Source organism: Trachemys scripta, chromosome 10 (assembly GCF_013100865.1).
Source record: "Trachemys scripta elegans isolate TJP31775 chromosome 10, CAS_Tse_1.0, whole genome shotgun sequence".
NCBI lineage: Eukaryota > Metazoa > Chordata > Testudines > Emydidae > Trachemys > Trachemys scripta.
The window spans coordinates 58,744,299-58,769,104 of NC_048307.1; the positions used below are offsets into that span (position 1 = coordinate 58,744,299).

The window sequence follows — 24,806 nt, forward strand, 5'->3', positions numbered from 1 at the left end:
TATCAGAGGGGTAGCCGTGTTAGTCTGAATCTGTAAAAAGCAACAGAGGGTCCTGTGGCACCTTTGAGACTAACAGAAGTATTGGGAGCATAAGCTTTCGTGGGTAAGAACCTCACTTCTTCAGATGCGAGACAGACTCGCATCTGAAGAAGTGAGGTTCTTACCCACGAAAGCTTATGCTCCCAATACTTCTGTTAGTCTCAAAGGTGCCACAGGACCCTCTGTTGCTTTTTACAGATTCAGACTAACACGGCTACCCCTCTGATACTCATCTAGAAAGGATAAGTGATGGGATCCAGTGGCGTTCTCAGTCGCCTTATCCACTCCCTTACACCCTCCCCCCCCAAAATACACACACAATGCTAGATTTGTGACAGTTGTCTCTGAGAGGGAGATTGGCATTATATATTTTTCATAGGAAATATTCATTGCCAGGTCTTAATTCTAAAGTTTAGCACCTAGAGTTGGTTGCTAACTACAATTATTAATTATTTTATATTTTTAATTTAATAATAATAATTTATTAATAAAAAAACTTCACTTATCAGAATTACTACATAACTTCTTTTTAAATTTGAGAATTGAGTCTGAAGAGCAATGAGTAAATTCTAAAGGGGAGGGGTCAGAATTGAAGAAGCATCATCTTGTTAGGTGAGTCTTGTTGACTGTGCACTACCCAATGATTACATACCAACTCCATTTCATAACCCTTGAGTTTCATCTTAAAACGTAATGTTCTTTGGGAATTATACCATGGTGAGTGATTCAGTTGAGCTGTAGTATTATGGAGAACAGTTAATTGAACCCTACTTCTCCCGCATCATAATGCATATGAAGTCAAGTCTTACAATAGTAGTTGCTTTCAGCTGTAGTCATTAGCGTATCCTGTCTTTTTAGGTAAAAAACAGGAAACTGATGAACTAAGTGGTGATGCTTCAGTGGAAGATGATTCCTTTGTCAAGGTAATAACTAAATTTATTTGAGAAATTATATACTGAACTGTTCCAGTCAGGTAAATGAAGCAAAGTTTTAGCTGAAAAGCTCCATTTGACACAAGTTAACTTAGATGGAGATCTAAATCCTTGTTCATGCTGTGTTTACACTACTACAAGATATTTGATCATCTCTTATTACACACATTCAATTATATGGCTTGATTTATCTTGATGCATAACTTTCTGCATGTGAGCATGCTGTGTGCTTCAAAATAAATGGGAACTCTAGGAATGACAACAATAAACAATGTTGAAAATGTAGCTATTTAATATTCTTTTGAAGAAACAATGGCTCTGTTTCACTGGAAGGAAAATCTAGCTCCTGCCTCTAGTTATACCATATGTTCTTCTGATTGAAAGGAAAGTGAGTTGGAGGTTCAAGATGCAAGCGATCAAGATGGAAATGATGAACTGAAGGACTTTGAAGAAGCTGGTGAAAATGAAGAAGAGAACTCGCATTCTAAAGAACTGCCTCCTTCAGAAAAGAAGAAATATTCTGATTTAAAACAGGGAGAGACAACAGAAGATGCAGAGAAGGATTTTGAAAGCCAGGTACCTTGCCACACTTGTTAAAATCTATATGAACTTTCATCAGAAAAACACATTTCTGTTTAGTCTGTTTAAAACCCTTTGGGAAGCTAAAAGTTTGTCTCTTTCAGTCTGTGTTATTCAGCTCACTAAAAGAGGTAGTACTTACTTCAAACTCCCCTGCTCCTCTTAATCTGTTTTAGGAGTACAGAGCTGAATCTCCTGACTCTCTAGATGCTTTTGTAAATATCATTATTATTATTATTAGCTTGTTTAGCAAGCCCCTTATCTGTGTTTTCAACTTAGGAAAATGATCTTCAGGACACAGAAGATGATACATTTCCAACTGTCCATGTAAGTTCCAAACAGTCTTGTTAAACTTGTGATTAGGAAATTGAAGCAAAGCCTGGCTTAAAGTGACCTCCTTTCTCAGTTAAGTTAACAGGCTTACACCTTTTGAGCTTCTGATGGTATAATACAAATGTTTACAAATGACTGCAATGCAAGATTTGCTCACTATATTATGGATGGGCCTGGACTTTGAGATGTCCTCTCAAAGTGACTATACTTGGCTCTTGTGGGGGCATTATACACACATTTAGCTAATCGACTTGAAAATACTTTGAGGTACCTCTTTAGTGAAACTTGAGAACTATATGTAGTATCTCTAACGCAATGTATACAAAACCCTCCTCTCTTTCATTTCAGAACTTCATTTCCGAAGTTAAAATTTTTAAAATGATGTTCTGGAAATGAAGGTTCAGATACCTTTTTAAAAAGGTAAAATTCTTCCAGTTCTGAAATTCATAGAGTTCCAGACAATTCTGATGAAGACATCCGGAATGTGTGAAATATATAGTGGAAACAGATCATCTTCCCCCTCTCAGTTAACCTTTACAACCCAAAAAAGTAAACATTTGTTAAACAGCATATGGATCAGACATTTGTTGTATATTACTCAAACCAGGGGCTTTCACACTTCCAAGGCTAACACTAATTAATTGCCTTTGATGAAACTGTGTAACAGAACAGAGATCCTATTACTTGTTACTCTTGTTCGAAGACGGTAACTCTAGAACACGTATCAAGTAACACTTTGACTACAATAGAAGTTGGTAACATGTTGCCACCTGTTGTAAATTCCCTTTAATGGAAAAGGGAACTTTTATGGAAAGGGAACTGTTCTTAAGTGGAAAACAAAGATCATACTGAATGCTGTGGTATGAATTCTCACTGGCTACAAAAGATGGTATAAACAACGTGTACCATCAACTTCTAATTAAACTCTTTAGTTTATGAATTAAGGAACTGTTTCCAAAAATTTGGATTACTGTGGACTTGAAATTCATAACTGTTGTGCCTAAACTCTCATAGCAAACAGATACTTAAACTTGATTTCCCCCTGTCTTGCAGAATGGTGAAGAGGAAGAAAATGAAAAAGGTATGTTTTGAAGTTTAGTAGAGTTGAAAGGTTTTAAAAACGCCTTAAACTGATGGACTAAAAGTGAAACTTGCTTAATTTTTAGTCTAACATTAGGTTTGTCTCCAGTATTAAATATTGACTATCTCTGTATTAAGCTCACTAAGATCCATGTACTCAGTGGATTTATTTTTCTCTTAAAAGTGGATGATAGTACATATCAGTTACTGTGGTGGATGTATGCTTATTATTAATTTAAACAAAAACAAACCAAATATGCAAGGACTTCTGTTTCTATGGTGCAGTAAATCTTGATGCACAAATTGAAGACTTGCACTGCAGTAACTGGTAGATGCTTAACTGAATGAGACAGTACATTTAATATAGTGAACTTTGAAAACTCTACCAATTATGGACCATCATCTACTTGACTTTTCACATACTGTCATCCACGTGCTGCCAAGTTGTGCTTAGGATGGTAAAGGAAGCTTTCAGAAACGTGGAGGAGTCTCAACAGCGGCTTTTTTTTTAAAGCCATTCTACTTACTAACACTACAGAAGCAATGTGACACATCTGACCAACCAGAGACTTTCTGGAGAGAAGTCAAAGGATTCTACATATTGTGGACTAGAAAGGACATGGAGCACTTTCACTTTAAACAAGATGGACAGTATTGAAGTTACAGAATAAACCTACAGACTCACTGTTTACGAGGGACCCTATCGCTGAAGCATCTGTTTTGTGTAGATGCAAGAATATTGTTGGAGATACTACTTATGGGACTGAGCATGAATACTGAAAATCTGCAAAGTGGATGAAGACTGAAAACCAGTTTGCTATGAACTTTGAAGTTCACGCTTCGGTTTCTGCAGCAGACTTGTACAGCTATCTTGACTGCCAAACAACCATTCAGAAAGGAGGATCAAGACAGAACCTTGAAACTGTATTGAAGACTGACTTAGACTCTCCCGACTATAACTCTTAAGGATTTTGGAAGGTTAAAAGCCTTACAACAAGGAAGTTCTCAAACACTGATTAAATCAAACTGCAAGCATCTGAAGAAAGCCTTTCTTTATGGCATATTAACACCGAAAGTGGAAAATGGATACTGGCTATGAAAAACTGGTATCTGCAGGATGGAACCATTTTCTGACTCCTACTGTTTGTTGGTATTTGTTTTAGAAAATGTATTTTGCCATGGCGAATAAGTGATCCTGGGTGAAGGATTTATTTACATGTTAATACACCTTGTTTTTTCCCCCCTAACCTTCCATCAGTGCTAATAACTGGCTTTGTATTTTCTAGGTCCTATTCTAGCTTATGCATATGAAATTGTTTAAACTTCTTGTTTTGCCATATTTATTCCTGTTAAATCCTCTTAGATAAAGCAGGTTCTGGTGATGGTATACAAGAAGTATCTAAACCTCTGCCTTCAGAAGAAAGCCTAGCTGAGGCTGATCATTCGGCTCATGAAGAGATGGAAGCTAACACATCTGTGAAAGAAGCTGAGGATGATAACATATCGGTTACAATCCAGGCTGAAGATGCCATCACTCTGGATTTTGATGGTGATGACCTCCTAGAAACAGGTAAAAATGTGAAAATTACAGATTCTGAAGCAAGTAAGCCAAAAGATGGGCAGGATACCATTGCACAGAGCCTGGAGAAGGAAAGCAAGGATTATGAGATGACTGAGAACCATAAAGATGGTAAGAAGGAAGACTGCGTGAAGGGTGATCCTGTCAAGAAGGAAGCCAGAGAAGGTTCAAAGAAAGCAGAATCTGGAGACAAAGAAAAGGACACTTTGAAGAAAGGTCCCTCGTCTACTGGGGCCTCTGGTCAAGCAAAGAGGTTTGTCTTTCTATGTCCGTTCTTTACGATACTGAGTACCAGCATTCAGTAAGATCACTCTACATTAAGGGGGTAGCAGCAAGCATCTTATAATTAATATCTTATGCTCCTGCCTATAGATTTTTTTTTTGACCGCCATAAGTTACTTTTTAAAAATTCAAGATCTTCGTATAGACACTATGTCCTACTGATTGCATTGTCGAATTGTCAGCATTTTATTTTTATTTTTTCAAATTGACAAGTTTAAGTATCCTTGTGGTGATGGTAATGAACAGCTATCAGTTCTAAGAACACAAAATGAAGTCAAGTCCCCGTCCTGAAATCTGGAGAAGATTGCCATATATCCACTGAATAGAATTGTCAGAAAATCTAGATCTTCAGGCATCTTGGGGAAAATCAGTGCAAGAATCCATAAGGGAATAATTTTGTACAAATATAACCCAGTCCACCCCTTTTTGAAATGTTAACTTGCCTGTTAGTAGTAGTGTATAAAATATGATATCTAAAATTCTGTATTTTCAATTTTCTTCTGATGATTTGCTTCTCCAGCTCTGCTAAGGAATCCAAAGAAAGCAAAACAACATCAAAGGACGATAAAGGTAACTTACCTCCTACTGTAGCACTTAGTTTTATATTGCTATATCTTGTGATTTAAACATAGAATACTGTAAAATTGTATCCATAGTAATTGGATAGCCACTTTTTACTTTACGCGATACTTAGGAATCAATCTAGGAAGTGACCAAAAGCTAAATTATTGCAGAACATCTCTTAACCTGTTATATCTTCCTTGCTATGGACTAAAATGGCTTAGAGAATTGGTTCAATTTTTGACTGAAGTGAATAATGGTAGGAGTACACTAGGCCTTAGTTTTCCTGTGGTTTTTTATCCTTCAAGCTCCTTTCAAGTCAGTTAGCCCTAATCAAATAAGTGAAAACCCATCAGTCTACTTCAGCTCAATCATGAGCAGAAGGGCAGCTCCATTTCTTGTTCTTGTGGCTTTATTTTGAAGAATCTGTATTTTAGATACAGAATCTAAAGTTAGTCACAGCCGTGTCTGTTTATGTATAATACTCTAATCTTGTCTTCTAAAATTCATGTACAGTAAAACCTCAGCGTTACGAACACCTTGGGAATACAGGTTGTTTGTAATTGAAATGTTTGTAATGCTGAAGAAAACATTATGGTTATTCTTTCGAAAGTTCACAACTGAACATTAATTTAATACAGCATTGAAACTTGACTGTGCAGAAGAAAAATGTTGCTTTTTAACCATCTTAAACTTTCCCTGTATTTTTTTTAGTAGTTGACATTTAACACAGTACTGTAGTGCATTTGCTTTTTTTGTTTTGTCTGTCTGATTGCGAACTTCTGGTTCCAAGTGAAGTGTGTAGTTGACCACTCAGTTTGTAACTCTGAGGTTCTACTGTATATAGAAATTGTCTTGGCATTGCATTGTTACCCTTTTTAAAAAACGAAAGCTGTCAACTGAGTAGCTGTACTAGCAGCAATGCCAGTTACAGGCATTTGTTTACTATATAGTTAGCAGGGTCTTAACTCCTTTTAGCTATTGGTCTGTCAGGGAAATTCCATTTGCTTTTACTGTATCTGATGTTACAACAAGAATTACATAGATAGTAGTTGGTGAGCATAATAAAGTAACTGCTCTCCAAGCCTAAAAGTCCGTAAACACTGGGGAGAATCACAGTGAGGGTCCATATCAAAGTCCTTAAATTGTCATGCATAGAATTCTTGTCCCCATCACAAAACATTTTATTTGGAACTAAACAGAATGCTATCCAGCAAATGGAATTTATCTCCAGAAAAACATCTCACATGTTGAATGTGAAATTGTCACTTCCCCCATAGTATTGTAGATACATGCTCATTATGTTCTTTTTGTATGTTTAACTTCATGCATAACTTCAAATAACATTTTAATAACTAGGATACAGCAACTCCATTTTGTTACAACTAAAGCATAAGATGACAACTAAAAGATTTTCACAGAGGTATCTTAAAATATGGACACTTACAGTTTGCTGGATTTGCAGTACACTGTTAAAAAAAAGTCTAAGCATTAGGTATTCATAAAATTCCCCATCTAAGATTTTTAAATATAGTACACTTAAGCATTACAAAAAGAACAGGAGTACTTGTGGCACCTTAGAGACTAACAAATTTATTAGAGCATAAGCTTTCGTGGACTACAGCCCACTTCTTCGGATGCATATAGAATGGAACATATATTGAGGAGATATATATACACACACACAGCATAAACAGGTGGGAGTTGTCTCTGTGAGTGTGTATATATATCTCTCCTCAATATATGGTCCATTCTATATGCATCCGAAGAAGTGGGCTGTAGTCCACGAAAGCTTATGCTCTAATAAATTTGTTAGTCTCTAAGGTGCCACAAGTACTCCTGTTCTTTTTGCGGATACAGACTAACATGGCTGCTACTCTGAAACCTGTAATTAAGTATTACAGTCAATGACTTAGTTCAAATTTTTCCCTTTTGTTATTACTTAGGTTCAGTACAGAATAAGTAGTCTTTTTTCCAGATGACATGGGAAAAGATTAAGGACCCTCCAATAGGATGGTGGCAAGTCAGTTTTTAGAATAAATCGTTTGTAGAGTTGGAAGTTCCAATACTATTGATATTGCCTGTATGTATGCCTAGGACCCTGTTTCAATAATAAATGCATTTGAATACAAACAATTGCAAGGTCATATATCTAGGTATGACCTGCAGCCTTTGTTCCTACAGTATCTTGAAAAACAGTGATTCTGAAAAAGATTTAGGGGTCATAGTGGATAAGCAACTCTACACAAGCTCCCAGTGTGATGCTCTGGCAAAAATGGCTAATGTTATCTGTAGATGTATAAATGGGAGTAGTGAGTAGGTAGGTGATCTTGCCTCTCACTAAGGCATTGGTGAGTACTGGAATGCTGCATCCAGTTTTACTGTCAACATTGTAAAAGATGTTGAAAAATTGGAGAGGGGTCCAAAAAAGACCCACAGAAATTTATATGAAGTTTGTGAGAAAATGTTTTACCGTGAAAGACATAGAGCTCAGTCTTCTTTTTTTAATAAGCTAAAGGATTGAGGTGCCTTCGCAGTGCTGTATAAGTATCTTCACGAAAAGACAATACCAGGCACTAAAGGATTCGTTAATCTAGCAGAGAAGTGCATAATAAGAACCTAATGGCTGGAAATTAAAGCCAGACAAAGTGAAATTAGAAATAAGGTGCACATTTTTAACAGCGTAATTAGCCACTAGACCAAACTACCAAGGGAAGTGATGGGTTCTTGATCTGTCTTCAGAAAAAGACTGGATGCCTTTCTGGAAGATATGTTTTAGTCACACTAGTTATTAGGCTAAATACAGGGGTAGCTGGATGGATGAAATTCTATGGTATGTATTGTACAAGAGGTCAGACTATATATGAACTAATGGTATCTTTTCTCAAAGTATGAATTGAGGTAATAACTTTTATTTACTGCTCATGGTAACATTAGACCACATCTTAGTAACTTCAAGTTTTCTTTGTGAAACTTGTTCCAGGAAGTGCAAGCAGTGTTAGTGGTAGCAGTGGAAGTTCAACTAGAAACCTATGGGTTAGTGGACTCTCTTCCAACACGAAAGCTGCTGACTTGAAAAATCTCTTTGGCAAATATGGAAAGGTATTTCTTTGTGTTCAGTATTTTGATTGAACTAAACTGACAAATGTTATGTTTTAACATGAGCTGATCTAAGACCATATCTGACTGACCAATATAAAACCTAAATTGCATAACGGTAACATCAAGAGTATCTTGGCAGTGAAGGAAGAGGTTTTTGTTGGAGTAGCTTTTCTGAGAGAGATGAGGGGAGGTGCGGATATTGAGTTACTACCTACATACCAACTGAGTTCTCATTTCTCCTTCCCAAAACCTGCAGAGGTCAGTCTCTGTCTGATGCATATGCCATAGTCTGGAGTAGTCAAATGGAAAGGTTTTGTAGCACAGCCTAAAATGATCTCTTCATGTCGGGATTAAGGAGGAGTTGGACTGCATAAGTTATCACTTTCTCATAGCCAGAGTCTAATTCTTTTTGATCCAAAAGTCTTTGTTTCCTCTGAATAATAATTTGAATAGCACAAAAGGTTGTGGCCTTTTTTTTGGTCTGAGTGGCTTATTTGTCTATTTAAAACTTGTTCCCAGTTGACTTCTAAGCTAAACGGAGAAATCTCTCAAATTGAAATAAGCATCCATGCAACCTTCTGCACCTTAAAATAACACCTTAATATAAATACACAGCTCTGTTCAAGACAGTTGCTAACCTCATTTTACAGTTTTGGGTTGGGGAGACCTGCAAAAGTCATGACAGTGGTCTAGGTATTAATTTGACTTAGATTTTAAAAAGTTTTGTTACAAACATGAAAAGCTATAAAACTGTTTATACAGGTTTGTTTCCTAGGCATGGTATGTAGACTTGACACCAGGACTTCATGGATTCTGCCAACATGTAGTTTGCCACAGAATCTAAATCTTCATTTAATATTTTTATGGTCTTATAGTTGCATCTGTTTAATCTTCAGAAGCTCTTTACAGTGTCTTCCTCATGTTGCAGACCTCCTGACACAAGCTCAGGAGTGTACAGTGCATCTCACTTGGTTATTAGAACCAGAAGCCTGTATTTATAAATTACATATGAACACTATTCCACTGCTGGTTATTCTAACAAACACCTAACTGATATGTATATCCCACAGTCCAGAAATGCTTCCCACACCACCTCAGATGTTGACATCCTTAACTGTTCCTATTCAAGTGATGAAACCTCTAGCTCTGTCCTTTTCTCCTTCTACAATGCAGACTTGCATTACTGGAAAATAAATAAATCTATGGTCTATCAAAAACTGAATTTAAGAACAGTGTAAACAAAAGTATATCAAAAGAGGCTACAGTACTGCATGTTTAAACGTTCATTTATTGAAGCTGCTGCCTCAGTGCTGCAGAATCTAGAAATGACGCCCTAGCATTTATGTACTTTGTAGCAAGATTGACCTAACTGGGAGCCAGGGGTGACACCTTGCTCAGTGCTTTCCTCTCAGCAAGAGGCATCCTGGCACACTACTGAAATTACTTGACAGTCTGATATTGACTCTTGAAAGAGGTTCCCTCCTCCATATGTATATGTGGAGTGGATTGCTGCATGGAAATTTGAGTGCCAGTATAAGTTGTTGGTCTCTCACTTGTCTAGCCAACAAGCTTAAACAGTGTGGTAAAGTTTCAACAAAATGTTACTTTAGTGGATGAGTACTAATTTTATTCTTGTATTTAGTATACAGTAAGACTTTTTAAACTTGTGTTAGATCTACTTTTGAGCAGATCCACAACTTGGCATTACTAAGCTGAGAGTTGGGGTAACACATTCAAGACTTCTGAAAATTTTACCCTTAGTGAGAATTTTCGCTAAGAATAGAGATGATCTTCTCCTGTCTCTACCAGCTGCATCCAAAATGTTAAGCTTTATTCTTCAAATTTAATATATATTTTTAGGTCCTTAGTGCAAAGGTGGTCACAAATGCACGAAGCCCTGGAGCAAAGTGTTATGGCATTGTAACCATGTCCTCCAGTACAGAAGTGGCTAGATGTATTGCACATCTCCATCGCACAGAGCTACATGGACAGCAAATTTCTGTTGAGAAAGTAAGTTCAGTGCATACTCCTTACATAAGGATTATTTGTGTATGTGGTCGCATTCTATTAAATTTATCTTTCTAAAAAATGTAGGTAAAAGGTGATCCTTCCAAGAAAGAGCTGAAGAAAGAAATTGATGAGAAATCTGGTTCTGGTAGAAACATGGGGGATAAGAAGACTGCATCGATCGATAAAACTAGCAAGTAAGAGCTTGCTTTACATCTTTTGGTTTGATGGACTGTCTAAACAAAATGATGATGTGTACTGAAACTATATATCCTTTCTCACTGTCTCTCTTTATGTCCTTTTTTAAAAAGAACTCAGTCAGCCAAAAAAGAAGAGAAGAAATCTGACAAATCGGAGAAAAAAGAAAGTAAAGAAGCTAAGAAAACTGAAGGTAAAGATGAGAAGAATGATAATGGATCAAGTGGCCCTAATCAAGAATCCACTAAAAAAACTGAAGAAAAGAAACGAATAAGTATGCAATATAGCTTTTTTCCTATTGCCACTGTTTTCATCTTTTCATTTGCTTTTACGGCAGCAGATAATACCCAAGATGCCACTGCATATAAACCCTAAAACCTTGTTTCCTTAAAACCTTCAGTAATAGGGCTGTCATCACTAAGAAAGTCATTCTAGTGCTGTCTTACAAATGACTAGATTTTTGTATGATTGTATTGACATACTTGTCCTATCATAGTCATCTTAATTTTTAAGATGCAAGACATGAATTTCAGCAAGTAAACTTTCCAGAGCAGGCAGTTGACCATCTTAAAATGTTAGGTTATTTTCATTTGTAACTGTAGTGTTAAATCAAAACCACTTTAATTCATACTTGTTTTAAACCCATTTTTCTTAGGTGGAAAAAGTCCAGGTCAGATGGTAGTTCTAGACCAAACAAAAGGAGATCAGGGTCACACTAGGACAGTGAGAAGGGGAAGGTTTGATAAAGTAAGTATCTCTCTAAACTTAACACACAGTCCTTGTCTGTCTCCACATTACTTTCTAACCACCTTGTCTCCAATTAATAAGCCAAGTAACTATCTGCAGATAGTTGTTAGCTTCAGAATAGTCTAAGGTATCAACAGCGTTGTCCATGCTAACTAGTTCTTGAGGTTGTGATATGCTAAACTAGCATAGTATCCAGATATCCCCTAGTCCCATGTGACTTTTGAAATAACTGGAATTTCTGTCTACAGCCACTGGTGCTAAGGAACAAAGAGCGTTTCATTCAAGATAAAATGAAGTTCAGGGAGTACAGAGGTAGAAAGGATATCTTGCCTTTTGAGAAAATGAAGGAACAAAGAATGCGGGAGCACATGGTTCGATTGGAACGAATACGTCGAGCAGTTGAGCTCCGAAGGTAGTGATCAAAATTTTTTGTTTCAGTTCAGACTACTTTAAGACTTAATTGGGTAAAATTGCTATTAGAAATCCGATAATAGGGCATTTCATCAAGCATTTTCCATGCTCAGATTTCAAATTGGTATGAAAATACACCTCTATCCCGATGTAATGCTGTCCTCGGGAGCCAAAAAACCTTACCGCGTTATAGGTGAAACCGCGTTATATCAAACTTGCTTTGATATGTCGGAGTGCGCAGCCCCTCCCTCCGGAGCACTGCTTTACTGCATTATATCCAAATTCGTGTTATATCGGGGTAGAGGTGTACTTCAGTCAAATATCTGAAGTCCAAATTTGGTGCAAAAAGTTGGAAAATAGTGTCCATAGAGTAGAATAACTGGGATATGTATTTCATAACTGTCTGTGGTATGTCAGTTCTTACATGTGATCAATCTGTTTCTGTAAACTCTTGACATCTTTAGTCCAATTGATTGTAATAAGTGTGACTAGAAATAGCTAATTCTGTAAGTACACTTTAATGAGAAGGGGGCATGATATGGGATTGGTATTTTTGCCACCAATAAGCCCAATCTGTCTTACTTTGAAGCTGGATAGATACTCTGCTTTGTTCTGCTCCCTCTATGTGGGTCAAGCTCGGCAAAGGGAGCAGAAACAACCCATGAGCTATCTGTTGGCGTTCCTGTGGTGTGGGGATTTCCAGCAGGTGTAGAGCTGATATAGCAGGCTCCTACATCTCCCTCCCTGCAGCCTAGTGCGGCGGGGCAGGGGAAGGAGAAAGGAAGGAGTGGGACCATGCTGCACTCTGACATGTGGCCCAGCTATTGTCAGAATTGGGAGAGCAGTAATTAGCCCCCTGATGATGATTCTCTAGCTCTGCTGGAGCTGCCACAAGCTGTATACAGCAAAGAATCTAACTCCCACCTGGTATATCTTTGCTAGGCTGTCAGCCTGGCAGAGTCGAAATGCAGACAGTAGCAGCAGAGAGGTGCCAATTAAAAAAAAAAAAAAAAACCCTAACACCTACTCCCCGTTCTATCAACATCGAATCTACGTGCACCTCAGATGACCTCTTAAATAAATGGGCTTTGTAGCATGCCATACAGATTACCCACTTTGGGCTGTTTGGGACAAAGGAGGAAGTGAATTCCCAAAAAAGGGCCCTGCCAGCAGCCGTGTCTTTCAGTTTGAACACCTGCTGACTACAGCTGTGGCAGTATTGCACAGGAGAAACAAGTCTCAAATAAACCACCACTATAAGCCATACTTTTTAAATTCATGTTGTAGACGAAGAGAACTTGCTGAGAGAGAGCGTCGTGAAAGAGAACGCATTCGAATCATACGTGAACGTGAGGAACGTGAGCGCTTGCAGAGGGAAAGAGAACGATTGGAGATTGAAAGACAAAAACTGGAGAGGGAAAGAATGGAACGAGAGCGCTTGGAAAGAGAACGGATTCGTATTGAACAGGTACAGGCCAGTATGCACAAAGTGCAGTGTTGCATCAAGTTACAATATTGCACTTAATCCTTTCCATTTTATTTGCTGTGATTCTCTTAAGTAGAAAATATAACTTGTAAACAGTGAACTTTCCCTCTGGCTGTTCAGCAGCTTATATGGAGAGTTGTCTAGATCTCAGTGGAAGTCCACAACCAAGAAGCTAAAGGATTCTGTTAGCCACATAAATCTAACTTAAATCTGCAAGTATTTCTTCTATAACTATGAATTTACTGCAAACAGAAAATGAGAGTGCCTTTCAGGGCACATTGGTACTAGAAATGTTAAAACTTTCTAGTGACAAATTCTTGGCTAATGAGATGGCATACCTCATTCTGCTTTTTCATATAGTGAGTTATGTCTAATAGATCCCAATAGTCTAAAACTACTTCTGTGTATTGCAGGTTTCTCCAGAATTAGTACAGAAATTAAATTTTGATCTGATTTGTGTGTGGGGAATTCATTCTGTATTTGTAGCAACTGTTGTATGTTTGCCTCTAGTAGAAAGCTAATGTGTTGATTATATAGTAATCCTCCCTTTTCTTTTTGGTAGGAGCGTCGCAAAGAAGCAGAGCGTATTGCTCGTGAAAGGGAGGAGCTTCGTCGGCAGCAGCAGCAGCTTCGTTATGAACAGGAGAAAAGGAACTCTTTGAAACGTCCACGTGATGTAGATCACAGGTAGTGTATTTTCCAAGTTGCTAATCTGTTGCTCCTGCCACCAAACAGCCTCTGTTTATCATTAAGTGGGCCCATGCAGAGAACACTTAGTTGGCCAGGATTCAACACTTGCCACCATAACGGAATACCCAGTGCTGCTGACCTACTTGCTAAGGACTAATACAGCAGTTCTCAAACTGTGGGTTGGGACCCCAAAGTGGGCCGCAACCCTGTTTTAATGGGATCACCAGGGCTGGCGTTAAACTTGCTGGGGCCAGGGCTAAAGCTTGAGCCCCGCAGCCCAGGGCCGAAGCGCAAGGGCTTCAGCCCTCGGTGGTGGGGCTCAGGTTACAGACCTCCCACTTGAGGCTGAAGCCCTTGGGCTTTGCTCTCCTCCCCTCCCCCTCCCTCCTGGAGCAGTGGGGCTTGGGCTGGCTCAAGCATCCGTCTCCACTCCTGGGGCTGTGTAGTAATTTTTGTTGTCCGTGTAATGAAGTTTGAGAATCTCTGGACTAATATGCCTAAATCAATGTAATGTAACTGTGGAGAGAGACAATTCTGTACTAGGAAGGAAACATCTTATGATAGAGCCCTCATGGCCCGATGAGCATAACGTACACGTGTGTGCATGCTATTTTACTGTCCAGCTACCACTTCTTGGTGTTAAAACTTCAGATCCTGGGAGCTGAATGGCTCAGTGAATCAGTAATGCAATACAGAGCCTTTTGCTTCTAGATATCTGTATCAGTTTCTTCCTAGTTGAGTGGTCAGTGACAAAAATTGCCAGCTGGCAGATGTTTGCCCCATGTGACTTGAACAGGCAGCGTTACACTTGACTACTTGTCAGATAAGAATGGAACTAAAATTCTTACAGTTTGCACCATTGTTAGTCTTTTCAACAGTGTGTAAGGAATCACCTAAAATCAATCATGATTTTCCCATTGGTCAAAATACGGCTGCTTCTATCAATGGTGTACGTACTTCATGGGAAATGGGACTTGAGTTTTCAAGGCCATTAATTGCACATTGATGAACACACAGCCTTTCTTTAGAGAGCCTGCAAATAGACTAAATCCGATCTGTTCTGTTCATAGTTCTGTGATTTAATGTCTCCAATGACCAGGCTAACTGGGACATTCTGCATATGTTCTCCTCCACATGTCAATGTATTTTAGTTCTTGTAATTTTGTCTGAAAGACAAAACTTACCTTTAGTTCTACTGTTGTTCACTGGTCACAGATTCTACCGTGTGCAGAAATCAAACAGTGGGCCCTTACTAGTAGTCTTGGACGTTTGTACAGATAGTATTTTAGAACCAAGAATATTTGTCCACTTCAGGCAGTCTGAGGTAAAATGGAAACTATCATGTGTTCTAGATTTTTTTTTTTTTAACATGGCCTTCATTAGAAAGCAGTGAACTAAGTCATGCATTTATCAAATTCACCGATGAAAAACTGGAACAAATTATCAGTTCTAAGCATAGTTACAGGAGTTGGAGACTTCTTGAAGACTAAATAATGGACAGACTCACTTGAAGAAAACTTTTTATTTCTTCTGTACTATAGTAAAAAGACCACAATTCAAATATTGTAACTTGCTGTAAAATATTCATTAAAAATGTCTGTTTTTAAAGGCGAGATGATCCCTACTGGAATGAGAATAAAAAGATGTCCTTGGATACAGATGCACGCTTTAGTCATGGTTCTGATTACAGTCGCCAGCAGAATAGGTTTAATGACTTTGACCACAGAGAGAGGGGGCGATACCCAGAGGGTTCATCAGTGCCATCATCCTCTTTTGAAAGGTATGATCGTGGACAATAGTTACTAAGATTTTTACTTTTAAGAGGTACTGGAGACCTGCTTGAGACTCAGAGAAGTGTTTGAGATTTCTACCCTTGAGTCCCTAAGACAGATACTGCGGGAAATAGCCTTTAATAAGGCTTGATGTTTGGGTTCAGCAGTTCAAAACAAAACACTGAGAAGTGTCTCTAGTATTCATAGGAGGCTAATAGAGCTACGTTTTCAGGCAGTCTAGATAGGATATTGATGTAAAATGTGGCTAAATGGCAACATTTGCCCAAACAGACTTTTTTCTTAAAATGTATAGACTAATTTAATTTTATGCTTTTTCAGTTGGATCTCTGGTTTATCCAGCCCATTTCATAATCCTGAAAATAAGTTTCTGTAACAGTGTTCAGTTCTGTAACAATGTTCTGATTGTAGGAATTAAGTGTTCTGAAACCTGTTGTGAGTTGAACCTTGTCATAGTTACAATAAGTGCAGGTGTTCACATTTTGGTAATTCCATGTACATAGCTACTAAATTGACTGAACTAGGTAAGGAAGCAATGGGTGCTCTAGCTGAAGTTAGTGGACTGGGCAAATAACGTGTCCTGCCCTCCAATTTGTACAGGCGAGAACGCTTTGTAAATCAAAGTGAAGGAAAAAAGACGCGCCCAACAGCGCGAAGAGAGGAGCCTGGGTTTGAGAGGTACCCTAAGAATTTCAGTGAGTCCAGAAGAAATGAACCCCCACAACCAAGAAACGAACTTCGAGATACCGACAGACGAGAAGTGCGAGGAGACAGAGATGAGAGAAGAACAGTGATAATTCATGATAGGCCAGAAATATCACACGGTCGTCATCCAAGAGAGACTGGTTCAAATCCACCTAGACAAACGAATTGGAAGACCGAGGGAGGCATAAGCACAGACAAACGGGATGCCAGGTAATAGTCTGCTGGATATTAAACAAAGCTGTATTGCTAGTGATTCCAGCAAAATCAATTTATAGCATCATTGGTAACTGTAGAATTTGCCTAAACCAACAAACAAACTAGATAATCAGAATGGTACAGTTTAAAACTTGCATTCTGTTCATATTGTTTGTCATAACTTGACTATACAGGGAATCCTTGGACTGACGATGCACCACTTATGACGCTTTTCAATTGACTGCCTGTTTCGCCCTTAGGATGCTCATTTTGCACAAAGTTCGTTTGAAATCACTTCCAGGCTGCAATATACTGGTGTGGAGCTGAAAGGGGTTGCTTCTGATTGGCTTTGAGCCAGCAGCATAGCTTGTTGCCGGGTAGGGGTGCTGCTTGTTTTTGATTGGCTGAGCCCAGGGCCAGGAGCCAATCAGAAAGCTTGAACAGTGATTGGCTAAGGCTCAGTATGTGTGCTGTTCTCCCTGGCTTTCTGAGCTTGTGTTGCCAGCATTCTGAGTAGCATATGTGAATTTGTTTGTTTGAATGCTGTTTAAAAAAATACAGTGTATGGTAAATACATTGATGTTGCAACATTAGTCATCTATAATTCATTTAGTACAAAAAATCTAGGTTATTGTGGTGAAAATAGCGTATCAAGCCTTGCTTCAGGAACCAATCCCCCCTTCATACCATTGATTCCTATGGGAAAAGCGGTTTCAACTTACAACGCAATTCTGAGGAATGAATTGTGTCGTAAGTCCAAAGACTCCCTGTATTGCTTATTGTTCATGCTGCTATGCTCTTCTTGGGCATGCATAGTAGCAGAGTGGTAAGTAGCTCTTTGAGAGAATGTAGGATGCATCCTATTTTTATTAGTAATTTTTTTGAGATGAGTTAACTATTCAGACACAATTCAGACGTATACATTGCTTCTTAGGAAGTTACTTGCAAGTAACTAAGAACCTAAAATAGACAATTGGACTCTGTCTAGCCTACACACAAAGTTGTTACCAGCTACTGCCTTGTGCCAATAAAAGAAAAATTTGATTAGGTAATTCTTTTACAGAGGAGAGAGACCAGAGAGATCAGGAAGAGAGGTGTCTGGACATGTGAGAAGTGCTGCTCCCGGTAGCCGTAGCAGCGCTTCTGGTTATGGAAGCAGGGAGGGAGAACGGGGAGTCATGGGAGAAAGAGGAAGTGGAGGACAAGTAAGTATCTTTACTGCTTTATAACTGTTTAATGTTTTCTGAAACTGTTGGAGAATGAGCTAACCCTGTACCCATAGTATTTATACTGCTGTGCAGTTCTAAAGGGTAATGGTTTTTTTCCATTAAATATCCAAAAAGTGAGTGTCCATTACTTCTCTTGGTGATCTAATGTGCTTCAGATGAATCAGAACGATGGATGTAGCTGCTGTTTGAACCGCTGATATCACATCAACTGGTGGGAGAGTAGTTCACTGGAATACAGTGCAGCCTTCTCCCTAGTAGCTGAGCATTCTGTCTCAGATAATTATGTACCCGACTTTCTAAAGTGTTTGGTAACAACAAAAATCCCAAGAACAATTAGAGTTCTAATCTTGCCCTTGCTGGCACTGTAGTCTGTAGTGACAACTGCTAGTGTGACATTGGCTAACCAAGAAACTCTAAGACTCAATTTCTTCTCTGATACCTACAGATAACATTAACCACCCTTCAAAAAAGGGGAGTATAGCTATTGCTATTCTCCAGGTAGGGAAACTGATGCAGGGTGTGAAGTTACTAGTCCACTGTCACAAAACAGATCAGTGTCTGAGCTGGGTGTAGCATCCGGGTTTCTTGATTCCCAGTCCATGGAACCAGGCCACCTTCCCAAAATTAAAGCTGCACAGAAACACTTTCACAAAGGAGCTCCCATATTAGCATTGTAAAAAATGTTATTTTGAAGCCAGAGGATCAGATTCAGAAATGCCAGTTCTAAGTTGTTGAATTTGTAAAGTGATTTTTACCTTTAAACACTGTTAGGCTAGAATTTACTCCAAGTATATTGGAGAGAATCCAAAGTCATTGCATAAAATGTGTATTTCCTTCAAGTAACTCAATACATTGCAGTTTAAGCCATGTGACCTTTTCAGACTTGCAGTAAATCACTGTATATTTTGCTAGCATTATAATGAAGATAGACATGTTGTTGAACGCCATAGTCGTGAAACTGGACCAAGAAAAGAATGGCATGGACCTAGTTCTCAAGGAAGTGGGTATCATGATGCAAGGAGAATGGGAGATGGCCGTGGAGGAGGCGGCATGATGTCTCCACATACAAGGTACAAAAAACGCTCCTTTCCCCTGGTTCCCCATTGTTGAGCTCTCAAAGCTCTTCATTGCGACCATAATCCTTCTGGATGAGAACCAATCAACGCCACTTAATCGGTTGAAGGGGTCGCTGCTGCACAACATGAAACTCATCTTTCCCATGAGCTGAGCTGACTTAGTCATGAATCTGGATCATTTACATAACAGTGCAGAGTATTCCCTGCACTGCTACTAGCAGTTATTCAATAGCAGCAGTGTTCAGCTGCATCAGTGTATTCTGCTGTAAAGTGTGTAACTTCCTCTTTAACAGGCAAGTTTTCATTATGTTGTACCAAGCCTCTCCTCCTGAGGTTCTACAAATCTGTTCCACAGTTGAGTTACATAAGTATTTAGTACTGTTCACACACACATTTGACAGACTCATACAGAGTATTCTGAGTGGAAGTTTTAACACTTTTTTTTTTTTTTTAAAACCTTTGTTTCCAGTAACTCTTCACCAATTAATAGAGTTGTACAGATCACAGGCAATTCCATGCAGAGGGGAAGTGGCTCAGGATTTAAGCCGTTTAAGAGTGGACCTCCACGAAGATTCTAGGATCCACAGCTGCTTGGTTTCAAGATAACTTATTGAAATCTCATCTAAACTTTACCTGATTAGATACAAACAGGAAGTCTTGTCTGGAAATCCTGTTGAATTTTTTTTAATTTTAACATGATTACTTTTTTCCTCTCAATTTTGGAGGCATTTTTAATAGTTGCGTTGTAATTTTGGATAGTTTTTGTGTATCTTTGATAAGCATTTTCCCTGCGGCACTAGAGCTCTGCAAAACAAATTGGAACCAAAATATTTGTTAACACTGTATAAATATAAAGGAATAGTTTGCAGCTGTGTGCTAGTAGTTTAATTTACCAGCATTAGCTCTGTGGTGTCACGCTTTAAAGTTAGCTACTTAGAACAGAACATACACAACAGTAACCTCCATTTTGAAGGTTGTTCAGGCTATAAAACCTGCTTTCTAATTTGTAGAGAATAAGGTTGTTTTCTTGCATTTCTGGGTATTATGTAACCTATTTTTGCAGAAGGTACTGTTACATTGAGTGCATCTATGTGTATTCTTGCAAATGTATTCTTTTGAAATAAACCTTCATATTCTGTATAGTTCCTAGTAAGTTTCTGGAACTTTCAGTCTACTGGGGTAAAAAAGAATAAAACTGACACATTTTGAACACAAGCTCTGTGTTCCTATATGGCATACAATAGACACCCCATGGGGGGGGGGAGGGTGGGAAAGGGGACACAGCATGGTTTTGATTGCTGAAACTCTCTACCAACCACTACCTTGTAATCAAAACGGACAGCTTGTTCAAGTCACTGACTACAGTTTCTATACTGCTACCAGTAGAACTCAGTTCATATCTGGAAGACCATTTTGATTTTAAAGTTGAGATGTAAATCAATTAAAATGTGTTCAGATCTGATGCAAGCAATTTAAAGAAAAGTTTCCTGAGTGTAATTTCATGAATGTGAAGGATCACTTTTTTTCTTAATAGGATGTATGATGAATCTCAACACTAGAGTCCCTGTTTTATTTTTATTCTCAGCCTCTGACTCCACATTTCAGCATCTTAATGCAAAAGTTAATGGTACTTTTGAAGGCCTGCAAAGGAACAAAGACCTACACTTAGCATCAGCAATCCATTTAATCCTTGCATGCCTTTCTAATTTAGAAGTAGGAGTGATCAGACTTGGGAGAAACAAAGTAGACTGTTGGGGTAGAGCTGAAGACTTGTCCTCCATTCACAAGTAGGACAGGATATAGTTTGGGGATTATTTTTTTTTTTGTGATCAAAAACTGGTTAGCAGGGTCTGAAGAAGCAAATTCCTCTTCAGTATATAGAATATTTACAACTTCTGTCTCATTACTTGCATGCTTCCCACCATGGTATCCTCTGAACTTGTGAATTTATTCTCAACTTTCCAGTGAGAGTAGAGGGAGCATTAATTTCATTTTACAGATGGACTGAGGCACAAGTGATTTACTACAATATTGAAGCCAGGAATGGAAAGCATTTCACTAGAGTGGCAGTTAGTGCCTTTACCACATGACCATCTTTCTCATATCACCCAGCAAGTCTCTGATTAACTAAAGCTGTGTTCACTTTGTGGGAGTCAAAGAATAGTTTTCAACTACAACTGGTTGTGTGTGTGTGTGTGTGTGTGTGTATATATATAATATATAAATATAAATAAAATATTTATATATATATTATATATGGCCTTGCTGCACTTAATCACCTGCAAAGTACCACTGTAAGTTCCTCATAATGGTGCTGGATGCTTTTGAGACTGATTATATGACCAAGCTGAATGACAAACTGCTCCATTTCAACTCAATCCCATGCTGGTCATGAAAATCCTATCTGCTACAATGCCATGAGGCAAGAGTTTGGGGATTGGGTGGCAACTAGCTTTAGATTTTAAGCTGTTATAGATTGACTTACTATCCCCTACGTTTTAATGGGGTGGCACATCTATTCGGGCAAGGACCCTGTTAATAGTATACCCCAAAAGCAAATAGAATGAGAGTATTTCTAGAAGGCCTTGAGAGAAGTTAGTCCAAGATCAGGCCACTTTTAAGTATGTCAGCATTTTCAGATCTACCCTCAAGATGCTGCCTTCTCTGCCTTTGTACTCGGTTCCTCCTTGGCATCCAGATGAAATAAAGGAAGATGAGGGGGTAAATCTGGCTGCTAAAGAAATTTTGAACTTCAAAATTCTGCTATGCAGGAGAGAAGAGGCTGTTGTTCTCCACAGATGCTACAAGTAAGTATTGGCACTGAGGGGACAGTGGCTTTCAGTTGGTGACTGACTTAAGTCCCTTCCCATGATCAAGAAACTTCTAATTATTTTGTGCGTAAAATTCTGTAGCTCAACCCAGTGCTATCTGCTTCTGTAAAGGCAGGGGAAGGTTGAAGTTACATAGACTGAATACTAGATTTTCCTCACTGAATGTAGGCCATGCAGAAAGGGACTAGAGGTTGCTTTCCAGGCTACTCCTTGATATTATACCTAGCTAAGTCTCCTGGCCTGGTCCTGAAGACCAGCAGAGAAGTGGGTCCATTGCTGGTACTATGAAATTAGGTCGATTTAATAGTTGATTTTTTTTAAAATCGATTTGATACAGTCAATTGTGTGTGTCTGCACTAAGCGCATTAAGTTGGTGGTGTACATCCACAGTAGTGAAGCTAGCATAGACTTTCGGAGCATTGCACTGGGGTAGCTATCCTGCAGTCTCTGCCACCCATTGGAATTCTGGGTTGAGCTCCCAATGCCTGATGGGGAAAAAATAGTGTTGTGGGTGGTTCTGGGTACATGGCATCAGGCCCCCCTCCCTGTGTGAAAGCAACGGCAAAAAATCATTTCTCGCCTTTTTTTCCTGGGTTACCCGTGTAGACGACATACCACGGCAAGCATAGAGCCTGCTCAGCTCACTGTCACCAGTCCTAGGTGCTGTTGGCAAACGTGGTACCGCAGTGCTACACAGCAGCATTGCTTTGCCTTGCAGACAGTGCAATACGACTGCTAACCGTTGGCGTTGACCCATGGGTGCTCCTGGCTGGCCTTGGTGAGGTCAGTCGGGGGCACCTGGACAAAAATGGGAATAACTCCAGATCATTCTCTTCTTTAAGTTTCATTTAAAAGAGATTCAGTCCTGCCTGGAGTATTATGGCAACTGGAGGCTTCTGCCTCAGGCTGCTCTCCCAGTCGGGCCGACCCCTTGCTCCCATGGCTCATGAAGCCTGGACAGTAGTAAGGAGCAGTTCAACTATAGGCTGAGCAAGTGCATAATGGGGGTAGAATGTGCCTTTGGACGTTTAAAAGCTCGCTAGTGCAGTTCACTGACTCAAACCTCAGCAAAACCAATCTTCCCATCATTATTACTGGTTGCTCCATAATATCTGTGAGTAAGGGGGAGATGTGTGTGGCAGGGTGGGAGGTTGAGGCAAATCACCTGATGGCTGACTATGTGCAACCAGACACAAGCGCGGTTAGAAGAGCACAGCCCTGCTGTGCAGCAGAGAAGTTTTGAAAACCAGTTTCATGACTGGCCAGGCTATGGTGTGACAGTTCTGTTTGTTTCTCCTTGATGAAAACCCGCTGTCTTGGTTCACTCTACTTCCCTATAAGCCAACTACCCTACCCTCCCCCCTTTGCTCTCTGCTTACAGAGGCAATAAAGTTGTTTCAAATTCTTGCATGCATATCACACAAATTGGGGGATAATTGCCAACGTAGCCCATGAGGGGTGGGGTAGTTATAAGGGCACCCCCTAGAATAGCAGGCAGCTTATAGAAGCGGCAGGTCTGGGGCTCTGAACTGGAGCAGCCGTTTGTGTTTCTGGTAGGCTTGCCTGAGCTCCTTAAGTTTCACACGGCACTGCGGCGGGTCTCTGTTACAACCTCCGTCCTTCGTGCCCTTGAAGATTTTTTCAAATATTCCAGCATTTCATCTTTTGGAACCGAGTTCAGATAGCACAGATTCGTCTCCTCATACAGCAATCAGATGCAGTACCTCCCGTTTGCTCCATGCTGGAGCTCTTTTGCAATTCTAGGACTCCATGGTCATCTGTGCTGATCAGCTCGCCACACTGGCCCAACAGGAAATGAAATTCAAAAGTTTGTGGGGCTTTTCCTGTCACCCTGGCCAGTTTCTCGGAGTTGAGAGTGCTGGCCAGACTGGTCATAATGGAGCACTCTGGGATAGCTCCTGGAGGCCAATACCATCAAATAGCATCCACACTACCCCAAATTCGACGCAGCAGGGTCGATTTCAGTGCCAATTCCCTCATCAGGGAGGAGTACAGAAATTGATTTTAAGAGCCCTTTAAGTTGACAAAAATGGCTTAGTCGTGTGGATGGGTGCAGGGTTAAATCAATCTAACACTGCTAAATTTGACCTAAACTTGTAGTGTAGAGCAGGGCTGAGGAACTGTAAATTTGCTTTCCTCTTAAAGGTGCTGCTTCTGCATAAGAAACTACAGCAATATTTGCTGAGAGCCAGATTGTCATCATCTAGTAGTGCACCCTCTCTTCCCCACCCCCCCAACCCAGTGATTATATTGCAAAGGCAGGTGATACAGATCAGTTCTTTGAAGTCTCACATCCTTGACCCATGCCAGTCTATGTAAGGGACAGAAACTGCACCCGTGCCTGTACTTCTGTTAAATCTACATTCAGTTCTATGGCTCATGTGTTGATATGCCTGCAGACTACCCAAAGAGTGGATTTGTGTTTAGCTTTATTTGCTGAGTTTTTCCAGGGGGTGGAATAGAGCAACTACTCTAAGGGCTGGCTCAAGTTTTGCAGGGTTCCATCCATCGCTACTGCCCCCTAGCAGTGTTTGGATATAGTAGAGAGCTATTAAATGTCTGGCTTCTTTGGGGTGGGGTGAGAAATTAACTAGCCAAAGCTCACTTTAGATAAAACTGCAGTGATGCTGCTTAAAGGGGGATAGCTTATTCTTTTTTGAGTGTTTGAACTAGTGACTAGTCAAATCATATTCTACAATTGGTCAGTTTGGGTTTCATCACAGGACAATCTATAAATCAATATTAATCTTAGATGCTTGGAGACTCTGCAACTCTACATTCTAGTGAGGGTGAAATAGATGTTCCAAGCCCACCTTAGAGATGCTTTTCCCTTCTGCAGCAGGCCAGGAGGCTTCAGCTTTTCTCTTTCAGCTACAGCCTTTACACCTGTGTCCCATACTTTTGTCACTAATACTGGCTTACTATAATGTGCC

The 24,806-nt window shown here is 39.5% G+C and overlaps 1 protein-coding gene across 2 annotated transcripts in view; it reads left to right on the plus strand.

The window, feature by feature from the left end:
• Positions 1-20,163, plus strand: part of SLTM (SAFB like transcription modulator) — a 31,978-nt gene extending 11,815 nt beyond the window's left edge. The window contains exons 3-21 of one of the 2 annotated variants that reach the window (XM_034783005.1): positions 898-962; positions 1,356-1,547; positions 1,830-1,877; positions 2,937-2,964; positions 4,327-4,795; positions 5,345-5,394; positions 8,369-8,487; positions 10,348-10,497; positions 10,582-10,691; positions 10,806-10,885; positions 11,348-11,439; positions 11,688-11,851; positions 13,138-13,318; positions 13,899-14,023; positions 15,636-15,806; positions 16,417-16,731; positions 17,780-17,921; positions 18,858-19,015; positions 19,491-20,163. In XM_034783005.1, coding sequence (XP_034638896.1) covers positions 898-962; positions 1,356-1,547; positions 1,830-1,877; positions 2,937-2,964; positions 4,327-4,795; positions 5,345-5,394; positions 8,369-8,487; positions 10,348-10,497; positions 10,582-10,691; positions 10,806-10,885; positions 11,348-11,439; positions 11,688-11,851; positions 13,138-13,318; positions 13,899-14,023; positions 15,636-15,806; positions 16,417-16,731; positions 17,780-17,921; positions 18,858-19,015; positions 19,491-19,599 — 2,768 coding nt within the window. In that variant the 3' untranslated portion in view covers positions 19,600-20,163. Of the gene's footprint in view, positions 1-897; positions 963-1,355; positions 1,548-1,829; positions 1,878-2,936; positions 2,965-4,326; positions 4,796-5,344; positions 5,395-8,368; positions 8,488-10,347; positions 10,498-10,581; positions 10,692-10,805; positions 10,967-11,347; positions 11,440-11,687; positions 11,852-13,137; positions 13,319-13,898; positions 14,024-15,635; positions 15,807-16,416; positions 16,732-17,779; positions 17,922-18,857; positions 19,016-19,490 lie in introns of both variants that reach the window. The other variant, XM_034783004.1, reaches the window with a different exon arrangement.
• The last annotated feature ends 4,643 nt before the right edge of the window (positions 20,164-24,806 follow it).